This window comes from Bos taurus, chromosome 4, assembly GCF_002263795.3.
Source record: "Bos taurus isolate L1 Dominette 01449 registration number 42190680 breed Hereford chromosome 4, ARS-UCD2.0, whole genome shotgun sequence".
NCBI classification, from domain to species: domain Eukaryota; kingdom Metazoa; phylum Chordata; class Mammalia; order Artiodactyla; family Bovidae; genus Bos; species Bos taurus.
The window spans coordinates 36,533,871-36,561,690 of record NC_037331.1 but is presented as its reverse complement, the minus strand read 5'-3'; the positions used below and the strand labels follow the sequence as shown (position 1 = coordinate 36,561,690).

At 35.1% G+C, this 27,820-nt stretch overlaps 1 protein-coding gene and 1 long non-coding RNA gene across 5 annotated transcripts in view; one reads left to right on the top strand and one right to left on the bottom strand.

Annotated features, from left to right (window-relative positions):
- The window catches only part of SEMA3A (semaphorin 3A), a 554,797-nt gene that overhangs the window by 76,775 nt on the left and 450,202 nt on the right, over positions 1-27,820 (bottom strand). For all 4 annotated transcript variants that reach the window (XM_010804145.4, XM_024990793.2, XM_010804147.4 and 1 more), the window contains one exon: positions 25,818-25,937. In XM_010804145.4, coding sequence (XP_010802447.1) covers positions 25,818-25,937 — 120 coding nt within the window. The remainder of the gene's footprint in view (positions 1-25,817; positions 25,938-27,820) is intronic.
- On the top strand, positions 224-26,307 carry LOC112446369 (uncharacterized). The gene is made up of 2 exons (XR_003034322.2): positions 224-519; positions 25,679-26,307. It is a non-coding gene; the product is annotated as an uncharacterized lncRNA (long non-coding RNA).

The following is a 27,820-nucleotide window of genomic DNA, read 5'->3' as shown; positions in this document are numbered from 1 at the left end:
AGGCCTGGTGTGCTGCAATCCATGGGGTCACAGAGTTGGACGCGACTGAATTGAACTGAATTTCCCAGAAATAATAAGAAACAAAATACTGATATATGTAATGATATGGATGAATTTCAAAAATATTAAAACAAAGGAGCATGTATTGTGTAATTCCATTTATGAGTTTCTCAACTAGGCAAGAATAATTATTGTAAAAAATTCAGAATAGTGGATTCCTCTGGGGACAAGGAGAAGGCAATTACACCCCACTCCAGGACTCTTGCCTGGAAAATCGCATGGAGGGAGGAGCCTGGTGGGCTGCAGTCCATGGGATAGCTAAGAGTTGGACACAACTGAGCAACTTCCCTTTCACTTTTCACTTTCATGCATTGGAGAAGGAAATGGCAACCCACTCCAGTGTTCTTGCCTGGAGATTCCCAGGGACGGGGGAGCCTGGTGGGCTGCCGTCTATGGGGTCGCACAGAGTCGGGACACGACTGAAGCGACTTCGCAGCAGCTTCACAGCTGGGGACAAAGGTATGGAGATTGATTAGGAAAGGGCAAGAGAAAACTTTCTGGGGTGTTTCTAACCTTAGTTGGCACTTAGGGTACAGAAGTATTTCATGTGTCACAACTCATTGTATACTACACTTGTTATTAGTGTGTTTCATTCTATATAAGTTTCACCTCAATAGAAAAAATAAACAATATTGAACTTGAATCACTGTTAATCATTTGAGAATTGTGTGCTGATGTCTGACATCTATTTTGAATTGACAGAAAAAAGATGGTTGATGAAGAAAAATGGATAGATAGATATGTGATAAATTACAGAAAACTGTAAATTTGTAGAATACAGGTTGAGAACAAATGTGCATCACTATCAAATTCTTTCAAATTTCCTGTATATGAAAATTTTTCTTAGAAAAATAATTTAAAATTACTTCTATGTCTCTGAAACAAAATGTAATATGTTTATATTAACTTTCTGTTAAGGTGTGCTAAGACACATATAAGGAGTAAGATAAATTAAGAAAACATAGCCTGTAAATAATTATCATTATGGGTGGTAAGAAAATCACTTACTTTCTTTTCTTTACTGATACTTATCTTTATAACTTAGTCTTAAATTCAAACTGCAGGAAAATCAAGAAATTCAAGCCGTATAACTGAGCCTGCATTGAAAACATTACTTAGATTTTCACAGAGATGAAAATTTGTCTGATAAAATCTTCAGTGTATGGTTGATTTTCTATATCTAGATAGAATGTATGTTGTTTTTACTTAAATATTGTGATTTTTAACATTTTACATTCAAATAGGAATATTTTCATATTGTAATTGCCTATATGCTGTAGAAATGTTTGAAAATGTTTAGTTTCTGTGTTTTTTCTTTTTTTTTAAAGAAATAACATGTTGCTGTATTTTTTCATCTCTCTGTCCTGCTGGTTGACTTTTTTAAAATTTTATTTCATTTTTAAACTTTACAATATTGTATTAGTTTTGCCAAATATCGAAATGAATCCGCCACAGGTATACCCGCGTTCCCCATCCTGAACCCTCCTCCCTCCTCCCTCCCCTATCCTCCCTCTGGGTCGTCCCAGTGCACCAGCCCCAAGCATCCAGTTCTGTGCATCGAACCTGGACTGGTGACTCGTTTCATACATGATATTATACATGTTTCAATGCTATTCTCCCAAATCTCCCCACCCTCTCCCTCTCCCACAGAGTCCATAAGACTGATCTATACATCGGTGTCTCTTTTGCTGTCTCGTACACAGGGTTATTGTTACCATCTTTCTAAATTCCATATATATGTGTTAGTATACTGTATTGGTGTTTTTCTTTCTGGCTTACATCACTCTGTATAATAGGTTCCAGTTTTATCCATCTCATTAGAACTAGTTGATTTATTTTTATCATGTATATTATACAATTGTTTCTCTATTTTATTGAATTTCTCAAATTACAGATATACAGTATTGACCACATAGCAGATTTTAAGATGAGTGATTGGAATATTAATCTAAGTTAAATTAAATGGATCTATCAGTTCATAGGATTACGTCTCACTTCTTATGATCTGATACTTATCTAATAAATGTGGTCTGGTTTCACCCTTTTACCTTGTAAGCATGTTGTCTTTTTTATTGATTGTTGTAAAAGAAGCAATTCTTCAATATTTAAATATGGGAATGATATAATTATATACCTTATTCTTTATAAGTTAAGAGTGATTTTTCTCCATTGCAGAATTCAGGAGTTGCATAATGATGTTCTTTTTATTTATAGGCACATTATGAATAATGACCTGTAGGTCTGTTTTATATCATGATAGATATGGATTTTGAAACAGTTCATGTCTTTAGATTTAATACAGTTACCTCAACTATAATATTTTTAGGCATTTCTATAATTTTGGAATATTTGTTCCTTCTTAAATACAGAAAGTTGTAATACCTATAAATTATGTCTTGGATTAGGTCCTAAATAAATAAATTCATATCTAGGCATCATCATAAAGTGTCCTTTACATTATGTTTTTGAATTATGTCCCAGGTGGCACTAGTGGTAAAGAATCTGCCTGCCAATTTATAACATGTAAGAGACTTGGGTTCAATCTCTGGGTCATAAAGATCCCCTGGAGTAGGAAACAGCAACCTGCTCCAGTATTCTTGGGTGGAAAATTCCATGGACAGAGGAGCCAGTGGGCTACAGTCTACAGGATCACAAGGAGGCAGATACAACTGAGCATAAAAAGAGTTGGCCATGGCTGAGCACAAGTTTAGATTAGATGATTTGTTACTTGAGAAGATCAGAGAAATTTCATGGAAGAATTTTCATTATCTAATAATGGTTACAAATGGATACACATACATATATAATGTACACATTCTTGAGATAAAAATAAGTCGGATATTTATTTTGATTATATTTAAACCTCAAGGACTTAATATAGACTTTTTCCCCCAATGGATTTCTACAAAATTGAAAAGGTTTGGGAAAAAGGCAATTTTTAAAAATATTTTATCATTACAGATATTAACATTAAATGGAATATGTATAATGTAAACCCCACTCTCTAAAAACATAATCAAGCTATCAATGGATTCCATGTTCATTAAGTAATTACAATATTTTGCATATAATATAAATTAAAAATAAATTTTGAGCTTGGATGAAGGGCCAAGGCAGCAAACTTTCATTGTCTACATCCAAAGAAAATAGAACTTGTTTTGTTTAGAAAAGCCACTGCTCCATGATAACAAATAATTTATATGCTCTTACTTAATCGATGACTTCACACTAAAACTTTCCCTTAGAGAGAAAATTGGTAGAGGTTCAAGAATCATGTTATTTCCTAACTTACCTCATTTTAAATTAGAGCACGTTTTCCTTCCCTTTGCCAGAAAGTTCATCAAATTTTTTTATACAATGTGCTTACTCTGCTTTATTAAACAAGATGAAAAAGTACATTTCAGTGAACGTGATTTATTTTTTAAAAGTTTCAGTGTTTAAGCAAAGAGCTAAAAAAAGAAAACACAGCAAAGAGATATAGTACAGGAGTGATTTAAATCTCTCGGAGAAGGAAGAAAAACATAGCAGTAACTCTTTTCAACTCTTTCTCCAATCTGTAGTCATATCTCATTCACTTGGTAACATTTAAAATAAAAGGAAAGATGTAAGTTTAAGATACACTTCATAGAAATAAATACGTCTTTTGAAAAACAATTATATAAAGGGAATGAGAACACAAGTCTCAGACTATGAGGAACTATCTGCAAAAGACACATCTAATAAAAAAAAGAACTCTTAAAACTCGATTAGAAAATAAACAATCAGATTAAAAAAATGGGCCAAAGACTTTGACATCTCACTAAAGAAGATACGAAGACGGCAAATAAACACAGAAAAAGATGTTCCATATCTTTAGGAAAATGCAAATTAAAACAACAAGATACCATGGCACATCTATTAGAATGGCCAAAATCCAGAACACAAAATGCTGGCAAAGATTTGAAGCAATAGGAACTCTCATTTATTGCAGGGAATTTCAAATGATACAGCCACCGTAGAAGACAGTTGGTGGTTTTTACAAAACTAAACATACCCTTACCACATGGCCCCAAAATCATGCTCCCTGCTATACACTCAAAGGAGTTAAAAAGTTATATCCACACAAAAACCTGCACATTATGTTTATAGAAGCTTTATTCAAAATTGCCAAAACCTGCAAGTAACCAAGACGTGCTTCAGTAGGTGAATCTAGACAACGGAATATTATTTGGAGCGAAAAAGAAATGGACTATCAAGCCAGAAAAAGACATAGGGGAAACAAATGTATATTAGTAAGTGAAGGATGCCAATCTGCAAAAGGTTACATACCATATGGTATGATTTCATAACACGACATTCTGGAAAAGATAAAAATATACAGACAGTAAAAAGATCAGGGGTTGCTGGGATTAAGAGAAAGGAAAGAATGAAGAGGTTGAACACAGGGGCTTTTTGGGTCAGTGGTTTCACAGTGCTAGACTCACATACTTTGTACAATTACTGTAAGTGCAGATATACGTCATTATACATTGGTTCAAATACCAAGAGGGAACCCTAATATAAATATAAGACTTTGGGTGATAATGTGTGTGTCAGTATAGGTATTAATACATCAACTGTAACAGATGTACACTCTGGTAGGGGATGTTGATAATGCAGAGGCTAAGCATATGGGGAGTAGAATTCTGTGGAAAATCTCTATCCCCTTCATTCAATTTTACTGTTAATTTTACAAAAAGTGCTCTAAAATACAATGTCTATTATTTTAAAATAATTATAATAACATATACATTATTGGTATGCTTCTGGGCAGTAAGAACTTTAATTGTAGTTCAATTCTTTCTTATCACATTAAGGACATATTCTTCTACTCTTAGCTAACAAATTTTAATCAGAAAATCTGATTAATTTTTCAACATTAAAAAGGTAACAGATTTTATTTTTAAAATATAAAGGTAATGAATTGAGAGGTTTATACTTACTGAATCATTCTTGTAACACTAGAATTGACTTTATGCATTTATTTAGAATATCTGGATACTCATAAATACATGTTTCTAGTTTACCTTTTCGTCTGATATTGATATTGGTGATACTATAGCTCTAGCTGACTTGAATGGCCTGAAAGCCTATTTATTCTTGTCTATTCTCTCAGATATTTCTTAGAGATTTCATTCAATTATCTCATCCACATATTTTATATGACTGGAAGTTAAATTGATACATTGAAACTTTGTCAAGAAAAGAACAGAACCACTTAAGTAACACAAAATTTATACTACCAATTTATTTCTTTGGAATGTTCTTAAAATCCAGGTGTATACACAATTTCCGCTTACTTTTTTTTTTTTTCTCTCTGAAAAGTAGCTCAGAATCTACATAGCAAAACTGGTATTTGTGAATTTTAGTAATAGTTGTTTTAAAAAACAAGCCAGTTTTATCATAAAAATTTACTTTGCCAAAACATTTCTGAATATGTAATCAAACAAAAAAATTTTCCTCTGTGAAATAAAAAGTTAATTTTGCAAGGGAAATGGAAAAAGTTTCTTCTCTCTAATCTGCCCATTTCCTAGGACTTGGTAAAAGCTCAAGCCCTTTTTCAAGGACTGCATCCATAGGGGCTTACCTCTGAGTTCCCTCTCATTGCTGCTGCTAAGTCGCTTCAGTCGTGTCTGACTCCGTGCAACCCCATAGATGGCAGCCCAACAAGCTCCCCCGTCCCTGGGATTCTCCAGGCAAGAACACTGGAGTGGGTTGCCATTTCCTTCTCCAATGCATGAAAGTGAAAAGTGAAAGTGAAGTCGCTCAGTCATTTCCGACTCCTAGCGACCCCGTGGACTGCAGCCTACCTACCAGGCTCCTCCATCCATGGGATTTTCCAGGCAAGAGTCCTGGAGTTGGGTGCCATTGCCTTCTCCATTAGGCCCCTGAATTCCAGGGAAAGGAAATATCTATTTCCACATTGTAGACTGATTCTTAAAATAATGATTTAGGAACCAGGGAGGATTTAGGTCAATTTTTATTTGACACAGACCTTGGAAACTTTTTAATAACAGAGTTTATAGGAAGAAACTAATTATCTTGATTGCAAAATCAGCAAAGTTAGAATTAACTCTATCACATTCTGATCAGAATGTGTTCTCAAAATGCTGAAAATTCAGGACCTCTTCAAAGAAAAACATGTTCAACTGTGATATAATTAGCAGTTTCCATGGCTTTTGTTCTTTAGAGACAATAATAGTTTTGATTCTTGAAAATGTCTAATTATGTGGAGAAGGAAATTCAAAGCACTAAAGAAGATAATTTATAGAATAGTTTTCAAAGTGATTAGAATTTGCAGAAAACAATTCTTACTACATACTCTGTTTAATCTTCAAGATTTTATTATCCCTTAAGAACTAATAATTCAAATTTAACATTAGCCACCTTTTTTGTACTTTGGCTTAATCTCAATATATTGGAAACGAACAATTACTGTTACTTTAACAAAACAACTTGCACTTATTTTAAGGTTTTTTTTTTACATCTAAGGATTACATCTATGTACACTGGATACTAGAGATTTTTAATATCTGACATGCTGTATTATATATATAAATTATATCATATCCCTAATACTTAAAATTTAATGTCACAATACAAATTTTAAAGTTGAAACATAAAATGTGTAATTTTCGGTTTTATGTTTGAATTTTATCTGTATATTTGCACTAAAAGTCTAGTTTTTCTTTTTTAACCTGGATACTTTTGACAAAAGGGTATTTGGATTAGTCACTCAGTTGTGTCCAACTCTGTGATCTCAAGGACTGTAGCCCGCCAGAGTCCTCTCTGTCCATGGAATTCTCCAGGCAAGAATACTAGAGTGGGTTGCCATTCCCTTCTCCAGGGGATCTTCCCGACCCAGGGATCGAACCTAGGTGCCTTGCCTTGCAGGCAGAATCTTAACTGACTGAGCCATCAGGGAAGTTTACAGGCAAATAATTAGTTATCACATATTTTAAATACTATGTTGCTGTTTTATCATCCAGTTTATTATTTAAAATAAAACATTATTAGTCCTAGTTTAGTTCAAGTGTAAAGAAGTTAATTCATATAAACCTATACTAAAAACAACTCTTTTAAAACTATCTGAGGCTTTTCTGAACCTAGAAGTCACCATCTCTACCACTACTTTAAAAAAAAAATCCCTAACATTTAGCAGGAAATGTAGTTGTGGGGGATTTTATGGGTTAGCATAAAGGTGCTTTGTTGTTACTGCTTAGTCCCTAAGTCATGTCTGACACTGTAGTGACCCCACGGACTGTAGCCCACCAGGCTTCTCTGTCCATGGGATTCTCCAGGCAAGAATACTAGAGTGGGTTGCCATTTCCTCCTCCAGGGAATCTTCCTGGCCCACGGACACAGTTGTATTCACCAACACTGTCTTGCTAGATGATTCAAGCAGGGTAGGGTGGGTCTTACTCAGTTCAGTTCAGTCGCTCAGTCATGTCCGACTTTCACGACCCCATGGACTGCAGCACGCCAGGCCTCCCTGTCCATCACCAACTCCCAGAGTTTACTCAAACTCATGTCCATCGAGTTGGTGATACAATCCAACCATCTCATTCTCTGCCATCCCCTTTTCCTCCTGCCTTCAATCTTTCCCAGCATCAGGGTCTTTTCAAACGAGTCAGTTCTTCACATCAGGTGACCAAAGTATTGGAGTTTCAGCTTCAGCACCAGTCCTTTCAATGAATTTTTAGGACTGATTTTCTTTAGGATGGACTGGTTGCATCTCCTTGCTGTCCAAGGGACTCTCAAGAGTTTTCTCCAACACCACAGTTCAAAAGCATCAATTCTTCAACACTCAGCTTTCTTTATGGTCCAACTCTCACATCCATACATGACTACTGGAAAAACCATAGCTTTGACTAGATGGACCTTTAATGTCTCTGCTTTTTAATGTGCTGTCTACATTGGGTCTTACTAGACTTACACAAAGGTCTTACCAGTGATTGTTGCTTAAAATTCCAATCAACCCATTCAAAGGATATACTTACTAGGTATTTATAATTCTCCAATTGAAACAGAACCAAAATCTACTAATTTAATAAGGCTAAGGCTTCCCTCGTGGCTCAGTGGCAAAGAATCAACCTACCATTGCAGGAGACACGGGTTTATTCCCTCATCCTGGAAGATCCCACATGCCACACAGCATCTAAGCCAGTGTGCCGCAACTATTACGCCTGTGCTCTAGAGGCCAGAACTGCAACTTCTGTGCCTAAGCACCCTAGATTCTTCAGTCCACAATGAGAAGCCACTGCAATGAGAAGCCCATACACTGCAACTGGATAGTAAGCCCCAGTACTTACTAGAGAAAAGTCCAAGTAGCACAGAATAAATATAGTTATTTTTTTTAAAAGCCAATATTAATGACAAAGTTTAGATTAGACCATATCACAGTAGAGTCTAAACACCAAACACATACACACGTATCATACAAACATTCTTATATGCCAATGTCAATTTAGTTGAGGTATAGGATTGTTCACTCGTAGAATGTAACAAAACTGTTCTGTTTCTTCTTTAATGTTCAAAGGTGTGGTATATTTTGATAGTTTGGTCCTCAGGTCTAATGTAGGACTTTGACAGAGAGAAGATTCTGATTAAGTAGGTGTGAGTGGGCTCTGAGATTTTTGTTTTCTAACAAATTCCCAGGGAGATGCATATGTTACTACTCCCAGGGCCAAACTCCTGGAAATAAGGATTTATATCAGCTAAGTTTTCAATGATTTGAGCTATGTATAAATGACATAATTATGTGAACCACTGGTAGATAGACTCCTTTAAGTGTGGCAAATCTTGGCTTTTTAAAAAGTATACAACTGTAATAATAAAATGAACATGTTAGAAAGACAACAGAGTTCAGAAGGTATATTTCATCTTGTTTTCAGTTGATACAAGATTATTACTCACCTCTTGTAGGTTACTTAAATTTTATTACTTATAGTTTTCTATCTCACAAGGTTTTTGGGAAGATGAAGTGATTTTACAGGAAGCACTTTGAATAATATAAAACACTATATGATCACAGGATTTCAGTTGATAATGATTTCAATTATGTCTTTATGTAAAAACATCAATTTTACAAATTAATACTTTCATTATTAAAACTTTCAAATATTCAGGGTAATAACACTAAACGTCATGCCTTTGCAGTACAGTGGATGCAATTTAGAATTGGTGCTGTTTAAGTCAATTTGTGTTTTTGTTCAGTGCAAGCATTCCATTTCCTATTTTTTTCCTTACAACTCTTCCCCATTGCTTCTGCTTTAATACAGGTTCTATAAGATCTTGAGTACTAATATGGAATAGCTTCCACCTATATTCCACCTTTCAGACACCTAGTCAGGACTAACAAAGGTATTTTCTAAACCAATTTGATACTTTCAATTTTGTTTTTAATAAGTACAGGGCTTGCTTCTCTTTATTTTAGTAACACAAAGAAATATTTTCTAACTTTAATATAGATTAAATTCATTTTATTTTCTAGTGGACCTATGATTTCTATATTTTTCCATGGAATAAAAATTATAATATACATACAACCATTACCTGGGCAATGTTCTGAGCCTTATATAATTACATGTTGGAATAAATTTCTTAGACCATATAACAAGACATGCTTATGTATATTAATTAGTTTAAAACACTGAGTAAAAGTAGATTTCCTCATCTTTCAAAATATTATCCTTCAATTTGTTACTGTGCCCCCTCAAATATTTATAGAGAAGCTATAAAAGGTGTTAAAATATGGCAACAATATAATTTATAGATTAATATAGTAAAATCCAAAGAAAGAGGGAGATTATTTAACCACTGCTTTAAATAATCAAATGAGAAATTAAAAATTTTAAACAAATGAAATGTTTTTACTCTGAGAGAATGGGTCAAGAATCATGCTTATTGTTAATGACGAATTCATTATTTTTACATATTTCTTTTAAATCTCAGAGACTAGTTGAAGTGATCTTATTTACTTACTTTCTGGAAAGCAGCCCAGAACTTCTAGATTATCTATCTAAAACCGTTTAGAATTTCTGCTTAATTGCTTTATATAAAATAATATTGTTTCTGGTTTTTCTCTACTCCTTAACGAATTCTCTCTAACCATTATCTCTTTTTGTCTCATTATTTTTGGGATGACTTTACTTAAAAACTTATGTATAATTAGGGACATATTCCACTAAAATAGTATCTCCTAAAAATTGAAAGTCATATTATGTACAGTTTTTTTTTTATTCCAACTGATTCCCATCTTTTTTCCACAAAACTTAAAAAAGGGGTTGCCAATTTCTTGGATTTTGAACTGTCTTAAACACATATTTTATAAGAGACCACTGTAGATATAAGGACAAAAAGCAGCCTCCCTCATAAGTTGTCAAATCTTGGTATCATTTTATAAGTAAAAGGCTCAGACACTGTGGTTCTGATACTGAGTTAAACAAAGCGTGGAAATCAACTGAATCAAAAAGTTCATGTTTCACTGAAAGAAAAATGGATATACTTGTTCATTTACTTTATGGGTTAAACAATGGATTTAAGATATTAAGACTCCTTGGACATATAGGCATGTAATCCCATAGACATGCTAAAACCTCCAGAGTTTTCCATTTGATAAAGAATTCTATTAGTATTATCCTGGAGGGCAGAGATCTCTCTTACTCAGCTGTTTCTTATAATAGTTCTTGGTACCAGGAGAGTGCTTAATGTGCACCCAAAAAATGGAAGTTGGCCAGAATAATACATTATAGCTAGCAAATGTAGCTAGGTATTCACTGTACTATTATCAGTGATCTAGGAGCACGCTCAATAGAAGTGCTGGGTACAGATGAAAGAGTAGAATTCTACTTTAGTAATTGTGCCGACTGATAAACTAAAGTTCTATACAAAGACAGACAGTGTTGAATGAGATGGGAAAGGACTAGACTTGGGGAAAGTAAAGACATTTGTTGGAAAGCAGAATGTAAGCACACTGTAGATAGTAATTAAATATGACAGTTTAGTTTACCTAAAAGTGATTTATTCTTAATGTCTCATTAACAACATCTATTTTACCTCTATCATGTCATATTATATAGTATTTGTTTTGTATGATAAGATGTAAAATGGCTCATGAATTAACATATGTCCCAATAATATTTTCTACTGTTCCAAGACTGAAAAATTATTTAATATGTATCACTTCTAATTTACATGATAAACTTCAGGGTTAGACTTTTAGATAGGAGACTCAAGAGCATAGTTTAAGAATCTTAATTTCAACAAGTTATATTATAAATTTTATTATAGTGACAGATATTATTACTGTGGTTAAGTGATAATGACAATCTATTTAGGAAGCTACTATTAACCATTAGGAATTAATCTGTTCTTTATTTCTCTATAATTTTCATCTTTCTTTTCTGACTACATCCAAACAGTGGATAGGTTAAGTTTTCTGAAAACTTTTCTCCCTCTTAATGATTTTAATCTCCTATGTTTTCTCATCCTAGAAAATATGTTGTACTTCCAAGTAATCCGTCTAATAGCAATGACATATTCAGCTTCCTTAGTTGCACTACAGTGTATTAAAGGGAGCATCATTTTGCTACTAATATCAAAATATTCTGTACTAAATATTTGTGACATAATCTACTAACAAAGTATGATCTTTTCAAAGATGAAAAGTTTGGGAATTCATGAGTAGCTTACAGACAGAATTGATAAATGGAATTGCAGCACATTTATACAAAATCAAAACTATTAAACTATCAAAACTATTAAACTGAGTAGAGATTTGGCATATCTTTATGACATGGCTACCCTCTTTTCTGTTGCTGCCTCAGCTCTATCACTACCAAATGATTTCAACACTGTAGGCCATTAAAACTGGATCCTCTGACTCTCTGCCATTCCTGTTCTCTTTCCTGCCACCATAGCCCTATCTCCAGCCAGTCTTTTCAATTCCATTCTGCAAGTTGCTCTTACTCAGGAATTTGAAATGGACAAGAAAGGAAGTAAAAGTAGTTCTGGCTAAGGAAAAAAAAAAGTGTAAAACCAGTTTACATTTTAAGATTCATTAACATACAGTATCTTAAGGTCTCTCAAATCCAATTACAGTATATTTTCTCCATTAGGACACTGATTGCTTGATCAGAGTTGACTATATTACTTTAATATTTATAAAGAATGTGATTTTTTCCCCTTTAATTTATTTAAAATAAATCATCAGAAGTACAATAGTCATTAGCTTTCTTATGGGGAATAGCAATATCCCACAACTTCAATAATTTCTCTTCAAATATTTAATATGATTATTGAAAATATAAGAAAATCTCTGATCAAAGATATTTTATAACTTACCATTTCACCCTAGTATTATAAGCCAAAATTTTATAATTTTAATTATTAATATGACTAGATGTCTCTTTAATTCATCCAAAAATGAGTAAGGCTTAGTGGTAATTTCTGTGTTTTGTTTTCTTTTTTCAGAATATTGTCATTTTTGTTTGACTTAGAGGATTGTCTTCTAGTCCTGCAAAGCATGGGTATAATGTGTTTATTTATTCTAATATGTGTTGATGAACTCTATAGGTGTTAAGTAGTTAGTGGCAATCATCATTTGATATCAGTCTTGGCAATATTAGTTTTCAGGATCACTGAGATTCAAGCTTACTAATTGTAAATGGGTCAAAATACAACATACACACCCCCCAATACAACTCTGTACTGACTGCCACTGAAATCCTGCTGTATGTATGCCAAACAGGAAAAGGCAATGGAGGTTTCAAAGGAAAAATAAATCTACCAACTTCACATAGGATTTTATAAATGTATAAAAGGGATGACTCTCTCTGACATTGAAACCCTGACATTTTTTAAACTCTGTATTAAGTGAATGGAAGAGATTATTTGTAGTTATAGAAATGCAAAACACCAATACAGTATAATAACACATACATATGGAATTTATAATAACACATACATATGGAACAATAACCCTGTGTACAAGACAGCAAGAGACACTGATGTATAGAACAGTCTTATGGACTCTATGGGAGAGGGAGAGGGTGGGGAGATTTGGGAGAATGGCATTGAAACATGTAAAATATCATGTATGAAACGAGATGCCAGTCCAGGTTCGATGCACGATACTGGATGCTTGGGGCTAGTGCACTGGGACGACCCAGAGGGATGGTATAGGGAGGGAGGATGGAGGAGGGTTCAGGATGGGGAACACATGTATACCTGTGGCGGATTCATTTTGATATTTGGCAGAACTAATACAATTATGTAAAGTTTAAAAATAAAATAAAATTTAAAAAAAAAGGAAATGCAAAGAAATACAGGGAAACAATAGAATGGAAAGACTATAGACCCTGATGCTGGGAAAGATTTAAAGCAGGAGGAGAAAGGAATGACAGAGGATGAGATGGTTGGATGGCATCACCAACGCAATGGACATGAGTTTGAGTAAGCTCCAGGAGTTGGTGATGGACAAGGAAGCCTGGCATGCTGTAGTCCATGGGGTTGCAAAGAGTCAGACACCACTGAGCAAATGAACTGAACTGACATATCTCTTCAGGAAAATTAGAGATACCAAGGGAACATTCCATGCAAAGTTGGGCACAAGAAAGTACAAAAACGATATGGACCTAACAGAAGCAGAAGATATAAAGAAGAGGTGGCAAGAATACACAGAAGAACTATACAAAAAAGATCTTGATACCCATATAAGCACGATGGTGTGATCACTAACCTAGAGCCAGACATCTTGGAGTGTGACGTCAAGTGGGCCTTAGGGAGCATCACTACGAACAAAGCTAGTGGAGATGATAGAATTCCAGCTGAGCTATTTCAATACTAAAAGATGATGCTGTGAAAGTGCTACACTCAAAATGTCAACAAATTTGGAAAACTCAGCAGTGGCCTCAGGACTGGAAAAGGCCAATTTTCATTCCAATCCCAAAGAAGGGCAATGTCAAAGAATATTCAAACCACTACACAATTGCACTTATTTCACATGCTAGCAAGGTAATGCTCAAAATTCTCCAAGTTAGGCTTTAACAGTATGTGAACCGAGAAGTTCCAGATGTTTAAGCTGGATTTAGAAAAGACAGAAGAACCAGAGATCAAATTGCCAACAACCATTGGATCACTGGTCAAAGTAAGAGAATTCTGGAAAAACATCTGCTTCATTGATGACACTAAATCTGTTGACTGTGTGGATCACAACAAACTGTGGGCAATTCTTAAAGAGATGGGAATACCAGACCACCTTCCCTGTCTCCTGAGAAACCTGTATGCAGGTCAAGAAGTAACAGAACTGGACAGGGAACAATGGACTGGTTCCAGATTGGGAAAGCAGTACGTCAAGGTTGTATAATGTCACCCTGCTCATTTAACTTATATGCAGTATCAGATCAGATCAGTCGCTCAGTTGTGTCTGACTCTTTGAGACCCCATGAATCGCAGCACACCAGGCCTCTCTGTCCATCACCAACTCCCGGAGTTCACTGAGACTCATCATGAGAAATCCTTGATTGAATGAAGCACAAGCTAGAATCAAAAGTGCCAGGAGAAATATCAATAACCTCAGATATGCAGATGACACCACCCTTATGGCAGAAAGTGAAGAGGAACTAAAGAGCCTCTTGATGAAGGTGAAAGAGGAGAGGGAAAAAGCTGGCTTAAAACTCAACACTCAAAAAAGCAAAGATCACAGCATCTGGTCCCATCACTTCATGGCAAACGATGGAGAAACGAGGGAAGCAGTGACAAACTTTATTTTCTTGGGCTCTAATATCACTGCAGATGCCTACTACAATCATGAAATTAGAAGACACCTACTCCTTGGAGGAAATGCTCTGATAACCTAGACAGCATATTACAATCAGACACATTACTTTGCAGACAAAGGTCCATATAGTCAAAGCTATGAGTTTTCCAGTAGTCATGTATGGAGGTAAGAGTTGGACCATAAAGAAGGCTGAGTGCCAAAGAATTGATGCTTTTCAACTGTGGTGTTTGAGAAGACTCTTGAGAGTCCGTTGTACTGCAAGGAGATCAAACTATTCAATTTGAAACGAAAACAATCCTGAATATTCATTGAAAGAACTGATGCTACAACTGAGGCTCCAATAGTTTGGCCACCTGATGTGAAGAGCAGACTCATTAGAAAGACCCTGATGCTGGGAAAGATTGAAGGCAGGGGGAGAAGGGGACGACAGAAGATGAGATGGTTGGATGGCCTTATCGACTCAGTGGACATGAGGTTGAGCAAACTCCACGAGATGGTGAAGGACAGGGAATCCCTGCATACTGCAGTCTACGGGTCACAGAGTTTGACATGACTGAACGACTGAATAACAAAAAGAAGAGAGATTTATAAATATACTGAAGAGGTACATTTTGATGCATCTTTTATGCTAACAGCCTACATTAAATGCCAAAATAGTTATGATTTAGTAAATCATCATAAAATAATAAAATTATACTTCTATAATGAATAAAATACTTAATTTATGAAAATTACTAATAATAAATTATAGTTTTCAAATGCATATCTTTAGTTTTGAATCAGTATATTTTAACATAATAATAGTACCATATGTAAAATGTCATAGAGAATTCATGTGTTGATCCAAAATTACCACAGGAAATTGACAGATTGCTGAAGGAAGTTGTGGGAGGCTGGAGTGGGAATGAAGGGATATGATTTTCTCTTGTCTAGTTTACCTAAATCATATAATGACAGAAACATTTCTGTTGAAAATATTTCTTCTAAGGGCATGTAAACAAACTTAAATCTTCCTTACTAACATTACCAGGAAAATATTTTAAATACTTTTCTCTTACATAATGTTCTGTGATTTATGTTTGGTTGACTATATGAAGCTTACAGCATTTCAGTGTCATTTTGGGGGTTTCCCTGGTGGCTCATCAGTAAAGAATTCCCCTGTATTGCAGGAGACATAGATTTGATCTCTGGTTTGGGAAGGTCCTCTGGAGAAGGAAATGGCAACCCACTTCAGTATTCTTGCCTGGAGAATTTCGTGGACAGAGGAGCCTGGTGGGCTGCAGTCTATGGGGTCACAAAGAGTTGGACACAAATGAGCTTAAGATTAATTTCTCTGGTAGAACCTTTGGTTCTCTGATGTGTTTGAATGTGCCAGGCTTTGGGAAACTTTCATGGCAATGCCAAATAGCTACACAGACAGAATCACTGAGTTGGATACAGCTTAGCAACTAAACCACCACCACCACCAATGTTATATGTAAGTAACTTAGTAATAAGTATATAACTAAGCTTAGAAAAACTCCTCCTCTTTATTAAAGCAAAAGAGTAGCATATCTATTTTTATCAAAATGTACTGACCACAAGAAATTCTCTATGCATAGACTTAACCTAAGGAAAGGGCATAGATCACTATTCATCTTGCTTGGTTTTCCTTTTAAGTCATTTTCATTGCTTTCTCAGAAATGCATGGCTGCTTAGTTTAGTAAGACTGTGTGTGCATTCTACTACATCTTTAGTGATTTGACATAGTTAGGTATTTTTATTTTTCTATTATTTAAATTTCTTACATAATGCTATGAAACCAGTTAACATCAATAGTTGTTCTGTTTGCTTGTTAGGTTTGTTTTTGGTAAAAGTAGCCTACTTTCCAAGGGCTTTATAGAAATTTACTTATGCATGATCTTCATGACAATCCAATAAGGAAGGAACTATTATTATTTCCTCTTGAAAAAAGGGATGTTGAGTACAGAGAGCTCACGTTAGCTGTCTGTAGCTGCTTAGCTACTGTACAATTCGAGCAGTCAAGTTCCACAGACTCCACGCTTTTAACTCTCACCCCAAATGTTATAGACGATGTCTTCACAAGAAAAATAAAATTAAAAGTTAAGCTGTGATATGGCAAGATAAAGAAATATCCTAGATTCAATTCAGTCAATGTTTTTTAAAAAAGTATGTTGGAAAAACTAAAATATTCACCTAATGATTTCAGTGGTAAGTATTGCACTCAATAGAGCTAAATTAATACTTAGAAAAATACATTTTATTAACATTTACACTTGGTTCATCATTTGTTTCATCTGCTAGTTTTGTTAAGCCCAATTTTATTACAATGTTTATATATTATTTTAATACTAAAGACAAATATTTTTGATATATTAACTGCCCATACATACATTGACAACAATCAATTAAATTAAGAAAAAGTAACCTGAGAACAGATTAAGAAAGGCAAAAAATCTGCAGACTGGCTAACTGTATTAATTTGCAAAATGTGCACTATATTCTAGATATAGAGCTGGTATGCAAATAACAGCAGCAGCAACCACAGTCATAATGAGCATTGACCATATTATCAGACACTGTTCTTATTACCTTATAAAGGCTGTCTCATGCATCTTCAGAAAAATAATATATTAGTATTACTTATATTTTACAAATCATAAATGGATGATAAAAATAAGTAAGGTAAATTAACACCAAAGTCACAAGGGATAATGGATCTGGGATACAAACCCAGACAATCTGACTACAGAGCCTGCAAAGTAGATTCATTGAATTGTTTTTTATTTGGTATATCCTAAACTGTAAGGCAAAGTGGTAGGCTCTGTGCTAAATCCAAACATGCATTTATGTGGTCTGGGATTCCAAGGTAGGAAAGATTAAAATCCTTTTAGAGAATGCTATGGCTAAATGAAAATAATAGTAAGTTTTTGGACACAATTTAATTTCAGTTTGTTAGTGCTTAATATTGGAGAGGTCATTTAGGATTGGATGACAAAGAACTTAACAGGCAGTGAAATCTGGATTCAATTCACTTGTAAATTGAAAGATATAAATGATTTTTAAATGGGAAAGTATCATGATAGCCCTCAGAGCTATATTTAAGGAGACATCTGCCAGTGGTATCTAAGAAGGAAGAGTATATACGGCTTATTATGTCAAGTAATTTTTAAAAAGTAAGCATAAACAATAATCTATTGACTAATTTTAACCATCAAAAACTGTATGCAGAATTTTTTTTGTCCTAAGCTTCTGACACATCATTCTCTGGCACAGTTAACCTAATTTGATACTTGCAAAAATAGATAGCAAAATATTCAATCTCATGAGTCAAGATCTCTCTTTGACTCATGATTACTTACATTCAGCACATGAGGATTGCATCTTAGAAAACAGTTGGGGTAAATACATCAACAAAATTTTATCAATATAAAAAGACAGGTTACTTCATAACAGTTTTTCATTTAGATATCATCGTATCAGCCTTTGATACAAATTTAATGAAAACTTCCCCATCGGAAAGTTTCTGAAAATTTCTACTATGAAAGTATTTGTGTCAAGCCTATATTTAATAATAATGTGAACTTATTCTACTCAGTCATTAGAACCTAACCGGTTGCCACCCTCCCATCAAAACTGTCCATGCTATTAAAATTCAACGGCATTGCTTGCCATCATTCAGCTTTATCTGACTAAAATCCTTTAATTTCCCCACTCCTGCTGTTGGGAGCTCTAGGCTCATCACACTTAACCTCTGCCTAGGCTTCTCAGAAAAGAATTTGTTTCAGTCCATTCATGGTTTCAATAGTTGAGCAAGCCACACGCAACTGCACACTGGTCTTTTACCCTGAGCACACTAATCTGATTGTTTTTCCACTCTACAAACTCTGGGCCAACAATCAAGCTGCCGCCAGAAACTAATTAATTTGCAAACAGGCTTCTGTTTTCACAGAGGGAAAGCTTTTGAGAGCCGTGTCAGAGAGGCCAGTCACACCATGGTTACACGCATTGTCATGGTATCCACTTCTCAGGGTAAGTCTCTTGCTAGATGTCACTGCACACATGAACCCAGATTACTCAGTCAGCAGTAAATCCCTATTGAGACCCACCAAGCTCTGAATGTAGTGACTCTGGAAGAGGAAATTGGTATAGACAGGCTCTGTATTCATTAAGTCGATGGTGAGATGAGAGAAAAATCATGTTAAGAACCAAGAGAAAAGAGGGAACTGCCTTTAACTTATAGAATTTTCTAAGATTTTGCTTTACTTTTATACATTTTCTTAAATTTTAATTTTTAAAAAGTAGAATTTTTTTTCAGTTAATGTAATCATACAGCAAAATGTTATTTTCTACTCTCACCATTCAACTATTGAAATAAGTGGTTCAAGCTTTGTGATTAATGTGCCATACTTCAGGGTTGTACTTTTTAGTCCATTATTAAAAAATGGTAAAATAGCAAATTCTAACAATTTTCTTCAGCTATATTTTCTCAGTGGCCTGAAAACAAATGACTTTCCAAACATTATTTCTGAGTTAATTTTTCTTCCGAAGTTTTATTCAATTTCTTTTCATTAGTATAGGTAATTAAAAAAAAAGTTAAAAGTGATTATGGTTCTTAGATAAAATGTAACACAAAAAATCAGTCCTCAAGAAAGACAATCAAGATATATTTTACTAACTTTTGCTCTTTATGAAAAATGGAGTATATTAAAAGTGAGTATATTAAATTTATCATCATTTAGAGAGAAGAATAATTTCAGAAAAATTTTATATATATTTATTTTTTGGAAAAATTGCATTTCTGGCAGGTGTACATCCTTTATTAGGATGAAATTTTTTTCTGGTAATATTCATGAGGAAAAAAACAGACCTACCAGACTGTGTTTAGATCTAGATATGAATATTTATTTTAAAATATTATATATCCATGTTTCAGCATAATTTCACCAAAATTATTAACACTTTTGTGATTCTATGCATTGATACTTCATAACTGTTGACTAATGAATACAGAATATAATTCATAGAATATATAATTCAAAAGTTAAAAGAGACTATCTTTGTTGCTTCTTTCATAGAGGATGTTTAGTTGTTGTTCTTATTGCTTTACCTGAACGGTCAGTACACATCTATAATACCATGCGCTCACATAACCATAAAATAAGGCTTCCAGTGGACTTCCTCTCCCAAGTCAGCAAAATATTATTACTTTCATCTGAGAAATACTTCAAAATGGCATCATTAATAAGTCTGACATTATGCCAAACTAGCTGATTAATTTTATTTATTAGAAAATCCAGTTGGATAACGCTGTTAAGTTCATGCCTTTAAAGATGGTAGAATTAAAATAGTGTATCAAAAGAGCTGTACAAGTGATCTGAGATTAGGTATCTGGTACCATGAAGTATTAATTTGTGCCCTCAGATATTTGTGGTTATATTTCTTGGTTCCATTTTCAAAAAATAAATATATCTGGTAGAGAAATTTGAATCATTAGAGAACATGAAATATCCTAGTGCATGACCACAGAGGAAGCCATGCTGATTCAAATAAGTGTAGGCTACCCTGGTCTGACTATGTTACAAGTGAGAGGAAGTAGAATGATGACTCACATACCATTTCAATTACAGAAAAGGAAAAAAAAAGCAAACGAGTTGCTTTATCTACAGGCACAATCCTTTTAGGAAATTCCACTAAAAGAAAACAGGTCTTCCTGAAGTAAGTGGGAAAGCCTCACACTCTGGGCACCGCATTTAGGTCTGTTTGGGTGTACTAGGCCTTGGCTCTCTCAAGGATCCATGTGGTTTCATACATTAAACCCAACTCTGACTGTCCTGACTCAGATGTTATATTCAGAGAATGAGTCTAAAAATGCTTACTAAGCATGTTCTACCCAATGGATTTGGGATAAAGCACAGAGAAAACCTTAAATTTATTAAGTGCTTACTGCATGCCAATCCGGAGAAGGCAATGGTACCCCACTCCAGTACCCTTGCCTGGAAAATCCCATGGACGGAGGAGCCTGCAGTCCATGGGGTCGTGAAGAGTGGGACATGACTGAGCGACTTCTCTTTCACTTTTCACTTTCCTGCATTGGAGAAGGAAATGGAAACCCACTCCAGTGTTCTTGCCTGGAGAATCCCAGGGACGGGGGAGCCTGGTGGGCTGCCATCTATGGGGTCGCACAGAGTCGGACACGACTGAAGCGACTTAGCAGCAGCAGCAGCAGCATCATGCCAATCACTTGCTTAGTACTTTATACAACATTATCATGTAGTCCTTTTTCTTTCTTTTTTTTTTAACTATAAGAAGATAATAGTATTTTCTTCTATCATATAGTATTCCAACCTTAGTTCAAGACATAAACAATATAAGCAATCAAATATTAGCCCAGCGACTGATCTGATCTGATCTGATTAGCCCATTAAATAGAAAAATAAATGTGGGTTAGCCATCCATCTGCTCCATCTTCTTGTTCATGGCTAAAAAGAACAAGAATACTAGGTGATAATATTTACATAATAAATATTAAAAATTATTATTACAGCATGGTGAACTTTTTTCTTTTTACTATTAAAGCTTTTATTCTTCTTACTATGAAGAGGGCAATTTTACCTAATTTTCACGCTGTTAGTAAACCAAAATTAGAATTGAAGTTTAAACCTGTATAATATAGAATTTATAAAGCAAAAAAAAAAAAAAAATAGTGAATTTTGGTACATCAGGTCAAACTCATACCAGTACATTTTCTGAAATCAAATGTTGTCCTAATATCTAGCAATCTTAAACTAGAGGCTAGAATAAATGATTTTTTTAAGTTATGTAAAAAATCAATAGATTCCATCTCTCTCATGTTTTGCCATCAAAGTGATTTATTTCCTGGCAAAGTGAAACTGAATTTAAGCCATTATTTCTCCTATTACAAAAATGGAAACTTTAATGAGTTTTAATTATGAAAATAGTGAAATTCCATAAAAACTGAGACATTTCAAGATCTAATTCTAGACAGCAGTTTTTCTTTCTAATTTCAGTTTAGCAAAAAACACAAATTAAAAGTCATCTAAAGTAGGCCAACTAATTCTTCCAAAATAATTGAATTGGTTTGAACTTATTTGATAAAAGTAAAGTAATTCCTGTACCAAAATTAATTTGAATAGCCTGGAAGACCATTCAAAAAGTACCTTGCAGGGTAATTTATTACTTCTGGCAGCACAACTGATTGCGTAGTCTATGCCGAAGTCTCAAAACTCATTTATTTTATGCATGTATGTATAAACATTATGTTTCTAATTTTGTCCTTCAGTGGTATTTAATTTCATGAGGTTGTGATCACACAGCCCCTTGGTTCTAAGTCAGATAGGTCTGCATCCTCCATCTTGCAGCAGTTCTGGTTTTTGCACCCTGTCAAATGTAACCTTTGTGCTAATTTGGCAAAATCAGTTCTCACATTTAGTGCTGAGAGACTGATAACTGAATTCTCAAATGAACTGCACATTTGCAGAGATGAAGTACAGAACTGTGGACTGTTTTCCCACAGTTTAAATTCTTCAGACTCAGCTGTCAACATGTGAGTTTGTAGCACAAAAGCAGTTTTAACTTGATGACTTTTTTCCACCAAAGCCATAAAAATGAAATGTATACTACACTTTCCTTTATGTTATTCCATCTTCTAATGAGATTTTCTTTCTCATGGACAGTGAAAGCCTGTATGCCCTTTAGAGTTCTTAGTGGATCAAAGTCTCCTTGCTGAATTAAAAAAAAAAAATTCTCCTACTACATAAATATTTCACTTTGAGAACTGACTAGATAGCCATGTTTAAAGAAGTTTGTTCCTACTAATTTTGAGTCCCTACAGAAAGAGGAGAGGGAAAAGTTGTCTTAAGGCTCAACATTCAGAAAACTAAGATCATGGCATCCGGTCCCATCACTTCATGGCAAATAGATGGGAAAGAGTGGAAACAGTGTCAGACTTTATTTTTCTGGGCTCCAAAATCACTGCAGATGGTGACTGCAGCCGTGAAATTAAAAGACGCTTACTCCTTGCAAGGAAAGTTATGACCAACCTAGATAGCATATTGAAAAGCAGAGACATTACTTTGCCAACAAAGGTCCGTCTAGTCAAGGCTATGGTTTTTCCTGTGGTCATGTATGGATGTGAGATTTGGACTGTGAAGAAAGCTGAGCGCCAAAGAATTGATGCCTTTGAACTGTGGTGTTGGAGAAGACTCTTGAGAGTCCCTTGGACTGCAAGGAGATCCAACCAGTCCATTCTGAAGGAGATCAGCCCTGGGATTTCTTTGGAAGGAATGATGCTAAAGCTGAAACTCCAATAGTTTGGCCACCTCATGTGAAGAGTTGACTCATTGGAAAAGACTCTGATGCTGGGAGGGATTGGGGGCAGGAGGAGAAGGGGACGACAGAGGATGAGATGACTGGATGGCATCATCGACTCGATGGACATGAGTTTGGGTGAACTTCAGGAGATGGTGAGGGACCAGGAGGCCTGGCGTGCTGCGATTCATGGGGTCGCAAAGAGTCGGACACGACTGAGCGACTGAGCTGACTGACAGAGCAGAGGTTAAATAATTGACAGTGGATATTCCAAAACTGTCCTGGGATTTTAGACTTTGGGTCTTTTATGACTTTACACAGAGAGTTTTATCACGATCTCAGCATCTTTTCTGTTCCTTGGTGAGGCTTCTAATTTCTCAGATGATCACCTGGTACCATTCTACCTCCTCTATTCCCAGACAGCGGGTATCTAGCTATATGCCCAGTCCCTTTTGATTACCACTGTGTTTGTACTGAATCATGAATTATCTTAGGGAGGCATCATATTAATTTAAAGGACAGCAACTGGCAAGTAATATCATATTTATTGTATACTTGGAGAGCAGGAAATACAGGAAACATAGAAGAGACTCTTTTAAAGAGAAAAGGCTAGTGGCAAATACTGTGGGAGAGACAGTCGAAATGGAGATTTATTTAAAAAAAAAATCACAGAAAGTCATTAGTGGAAGAGCAGTTTCATGGGATCAAAGTCAGGATGAAAACAGCTAAATTAGTGAAAATGTTGAGTAAACAAGTTCCTTAACCAGACTATGGACTTAAGACATCTAGGGACCTTGTGGTTCACCATCATTAAATGGAGAATTTAGGTAGGGTACATGAGTATGTTTTCAGGTCAGGGAAGAAATCAGAGGTGAAGAACCAATAAAGTCAGCAAAAAAAAGTAAACTGGGTAAATTTATGAAAAAAAAATCAATGCAATTAAGAGCAAAGGCAGTAGGGTCAAAGGTGGAAGGTAAGAGGCACATCAACAGGACGATCAGAAACGTTGCTATAGGAGAAATGAATGCTGACTGAGGTAATTTGAGGAATATTTTATGGTTTAAATAGTCATTTTAGGGTTGGGATACAGAGAACAATGGAGAAGGAAATGGCAATCCACTCCAGTATTCCTGTCTGGAAAATCCCATGAACAGGGGAGCCTGGTGGGCTACAGTTCATGGGGTCACAAAGAGTCAGACACGACTGAGCAACTGAGCATGAGCACAGAGAACAAAAACCCACAACTCGTGGTCTCCTGAAATTTCAGAGGTTCAGAAGCAGATTTTGATTTTTCTCTAACAAACAAGACAGAGATGAAATTAATTTGAAGTAACCCTAGAAGAGCAGGAGAAACAAATGTGGCAGAAGTTCAAATACTGAGATAATCAAGTACCTTACTGAGTACATAGATGGATTGTAAGCTATGAAGTTCATCTTTCTTAATAAGGTATGTGAAACCAAAGGAGAATTCATGAAAATGAGATTAGGGACTGGGAATCTTTATTTTATAGGATTGAGGGCAGATATAAATGGAGGTACTTATTTAATAATAAAAACATCTATGAAAATATTTGAGTGACCAGTATAAAAATCACTGATGAATGCCTAATTAAAAAAAAAAACTCTACATAGAAGACTTACATAAGGATTATTTGGTTTAAAATTTGAGTGAAAGTAGTGTTTACTTATTTTAGGCATATAAATTTTATCATTTTCAATTGTAAATTTATTTATATATTAAAAAGAAAAAGAATTTTTAAAGTATCTGCTTTGCAAACCAGCACATAGTGAACGGATAGACAACAAAGAACTACTCTGTAGAACACAGAACTACATTCAATATTTTGTGATAAACCATAATGGAAAATAATAATATGAAAAAGAATATATTTCTATATGTATAACCGAATTGCTTTGGTGTACAGCAGAAATTACCACAATACTGTAAGTCAACTACACTTCAAAAAATAAAGTTTTTTAAAAAGTATCTGCTTGATCCAGGAGTGACACCAGCACCTGAAGTTCAAAAAACTAGGTTCTTTTCCAAAATCTATCTACTGGGTAGATGTAATCTTAGATTCACATATTAGTCTTAATTTCCCAACCTGTAAAGTGGAAAAAAGAATTTTAGAAAGATTAAAGGAGAATCAAACAATATGATACCAATGTTTCAAAAATATTTTCAGTGTAATGTGTTTAGCACAATGTAATGTGTTTAGCACAATTTAATAATTTATATGATGCTCTAAAGGCAACATGAGAGGTGTGGAGGAAAAAAGTACTACATGAGATTTGTGGTGGTGTCTCTGGAAGACAAGATTGGTAAGGCATCTTATCTTTTTCCACTGTCTCCCTTCCGTAGCTCCAGCCCAAATCTATTTTTTTCCATTGTTAACTACTGAGAAACTTTACTTTTGGCACAAAGCAAATACTTTCCAGAATTTTTAATCTCTGTTCTCTTTTTGCCCCACTTTCTCACACCCACAGCCATGAAGTCATCACTATGAATTTAACTGCACACTGAATCTCAAGCTCGTATTGCCTGCACAACAGGAGGAAGCCTCTCCGCTGACTTTCTACAGACGCCATGTTACGTGCTTGTGCTCTTACAAGCAGTAGCACCTACCGTTGAGCCACCTGGAATCGTGCTGCTCCGTCCTGATTGGATGATGGTGCCCAAGAGTTCGGAAGATAGCAAAGTCTCGCCCCATAAAATCAGCTGCTGTTCCAGAGTATAATTCTCCATCTACGTCGTGATAAAATAAAATCACATACACGTACTTTAATTAAGGCAACTTAATCCAAAACTAAGTACAAGTTTCATGTTAAGACCATCCTAACACCCTCTGCATCATTATGCAAAGCTACTGATATTTATCCTATATCTTTGTAGAAGGGACTATCTCGCTACTCATTTAGCACTAACTTTGAAAAATTGAGTAAAATATGATTCAGTGGACATTATGAATGGAAACAAAAATTATATGTACCACATTGTCTGCTTTTATATGTTTAAAGCTACTATGATTCTAATATCTTTATTTTTTACAGTCTCGTAAAATATTACTTAACTTTTGGCTTTAATCAAAAAATTAAATTTCTAATATATTTCCTTTTTAGTGGGACTTATTTAATTAATGAAATTTTGCTATAATTGACAAAAGACTAATACTTTCTTGCCTTCCATTTTTTAATATCTCAAGTGGGAAAAGTATTCTAATTTGGTATGAGCTGTCATATAATCATAAAACAAGTCCACCACAGAGTCTCAAATATAACAGAAATGTGTTTGAAGAGGGGGATTTTGATAAACACAGGCCATAATCACTATAGCTCAAGATTCTGTTGTGCCTTGATTCATTTCTACTTAAATTGAATTAACTCTAGGACAGAATTTAATGATGGAAGAATCATAATCAGCAGGTTAGAAGAAAGGGAAAAGAAACAAGGAGAAAGACAACTTAATATTTACTGCATACCATTTGTGCTTGTGGGGCAGTCAGGTTCTGGCTTGACACTTCCAAATTATCTCATTTACTTCTGTCAACAACCCCATGATGTACATGTTATCCTTATTTTACACTTCAAGAAACCCAAGTTTCCTCAGCTGAAAGACTAGCAAGTCAAGGTGAAAGTTCAAACTCAAGTCTGTTTAACCCCAAGTTTCCTATACTAAATATATATCATATCGCCTTTTAATAAACTAAAGTTTGTAAAATTGGCATTTTCTTTCCTTTAAACAAAAAATGCCTCATATTATTCCACCCAGAAAATGCATTATTGCCTGCTTGCTTATGTAAATTATCAACAGAAAAACAATAAATATTTTCTCCAAATAATCTACCATAATGACAGTAAAAACTAATATTATCTTGTTGATTATTTGGACAGGTTAATGTTTCTAAACCACTGACTTGAGAAATACTCAGAAAACAAAGTCAGTTCAGTTCACTTTAGTCACTCAGTCGTGTCCGACTCTTTGCAACCCCATGAATCGCAGCACGCCAGGCCTCCCGGTCCATCACCAACTCCCGGAGTTCATTCAGACTCACATCCATCGAGTCAGTGATGCCATCCAGCCATCTCACCTCTGTCGTCCCCTTCTCCTCCTGCCCCCAATCCCTCCCAGCATCAGAGTCTTTTCCAATGAGTCAACTCTTCGCATGAGGTGGCCAAAGTACTGGAGTTTCAGCTTTAGCATCACTCCTTCCAAAGAACACCCAGGGCTGCTCTCCTTTAGAATGGACTGGTTGGATCTCCTTGCAGTCCAAGGGACTCTCGAGTCTTCTCCAACACCACAGTTCAAAAGCATCAATTCTTCGGCGCTCAGCTTTCTTCACAGTCCAACTCTCACATCCATACACGACTATTGGAGAAACCATAACCTTGACTAGACGGACCTTTGTTGGCAAAGTAATGTCTCTGCTTTTCAATATGCTATCTAGGTTGGTCATAACTTTTCTTCCAAGGAGTAAGCGTCTTTTAATTTCACGGCTGCAGTCACCATCTGCAGTGATTTTGGAGCCCAAAAAGATAAAGTCTGACACTGTTTCCACTGTTTCCCATCTATTTGACATGAAGTGATGGGACTGGATGCCATGATCTTAGTTTTCTAAATGTTGAGCTTTA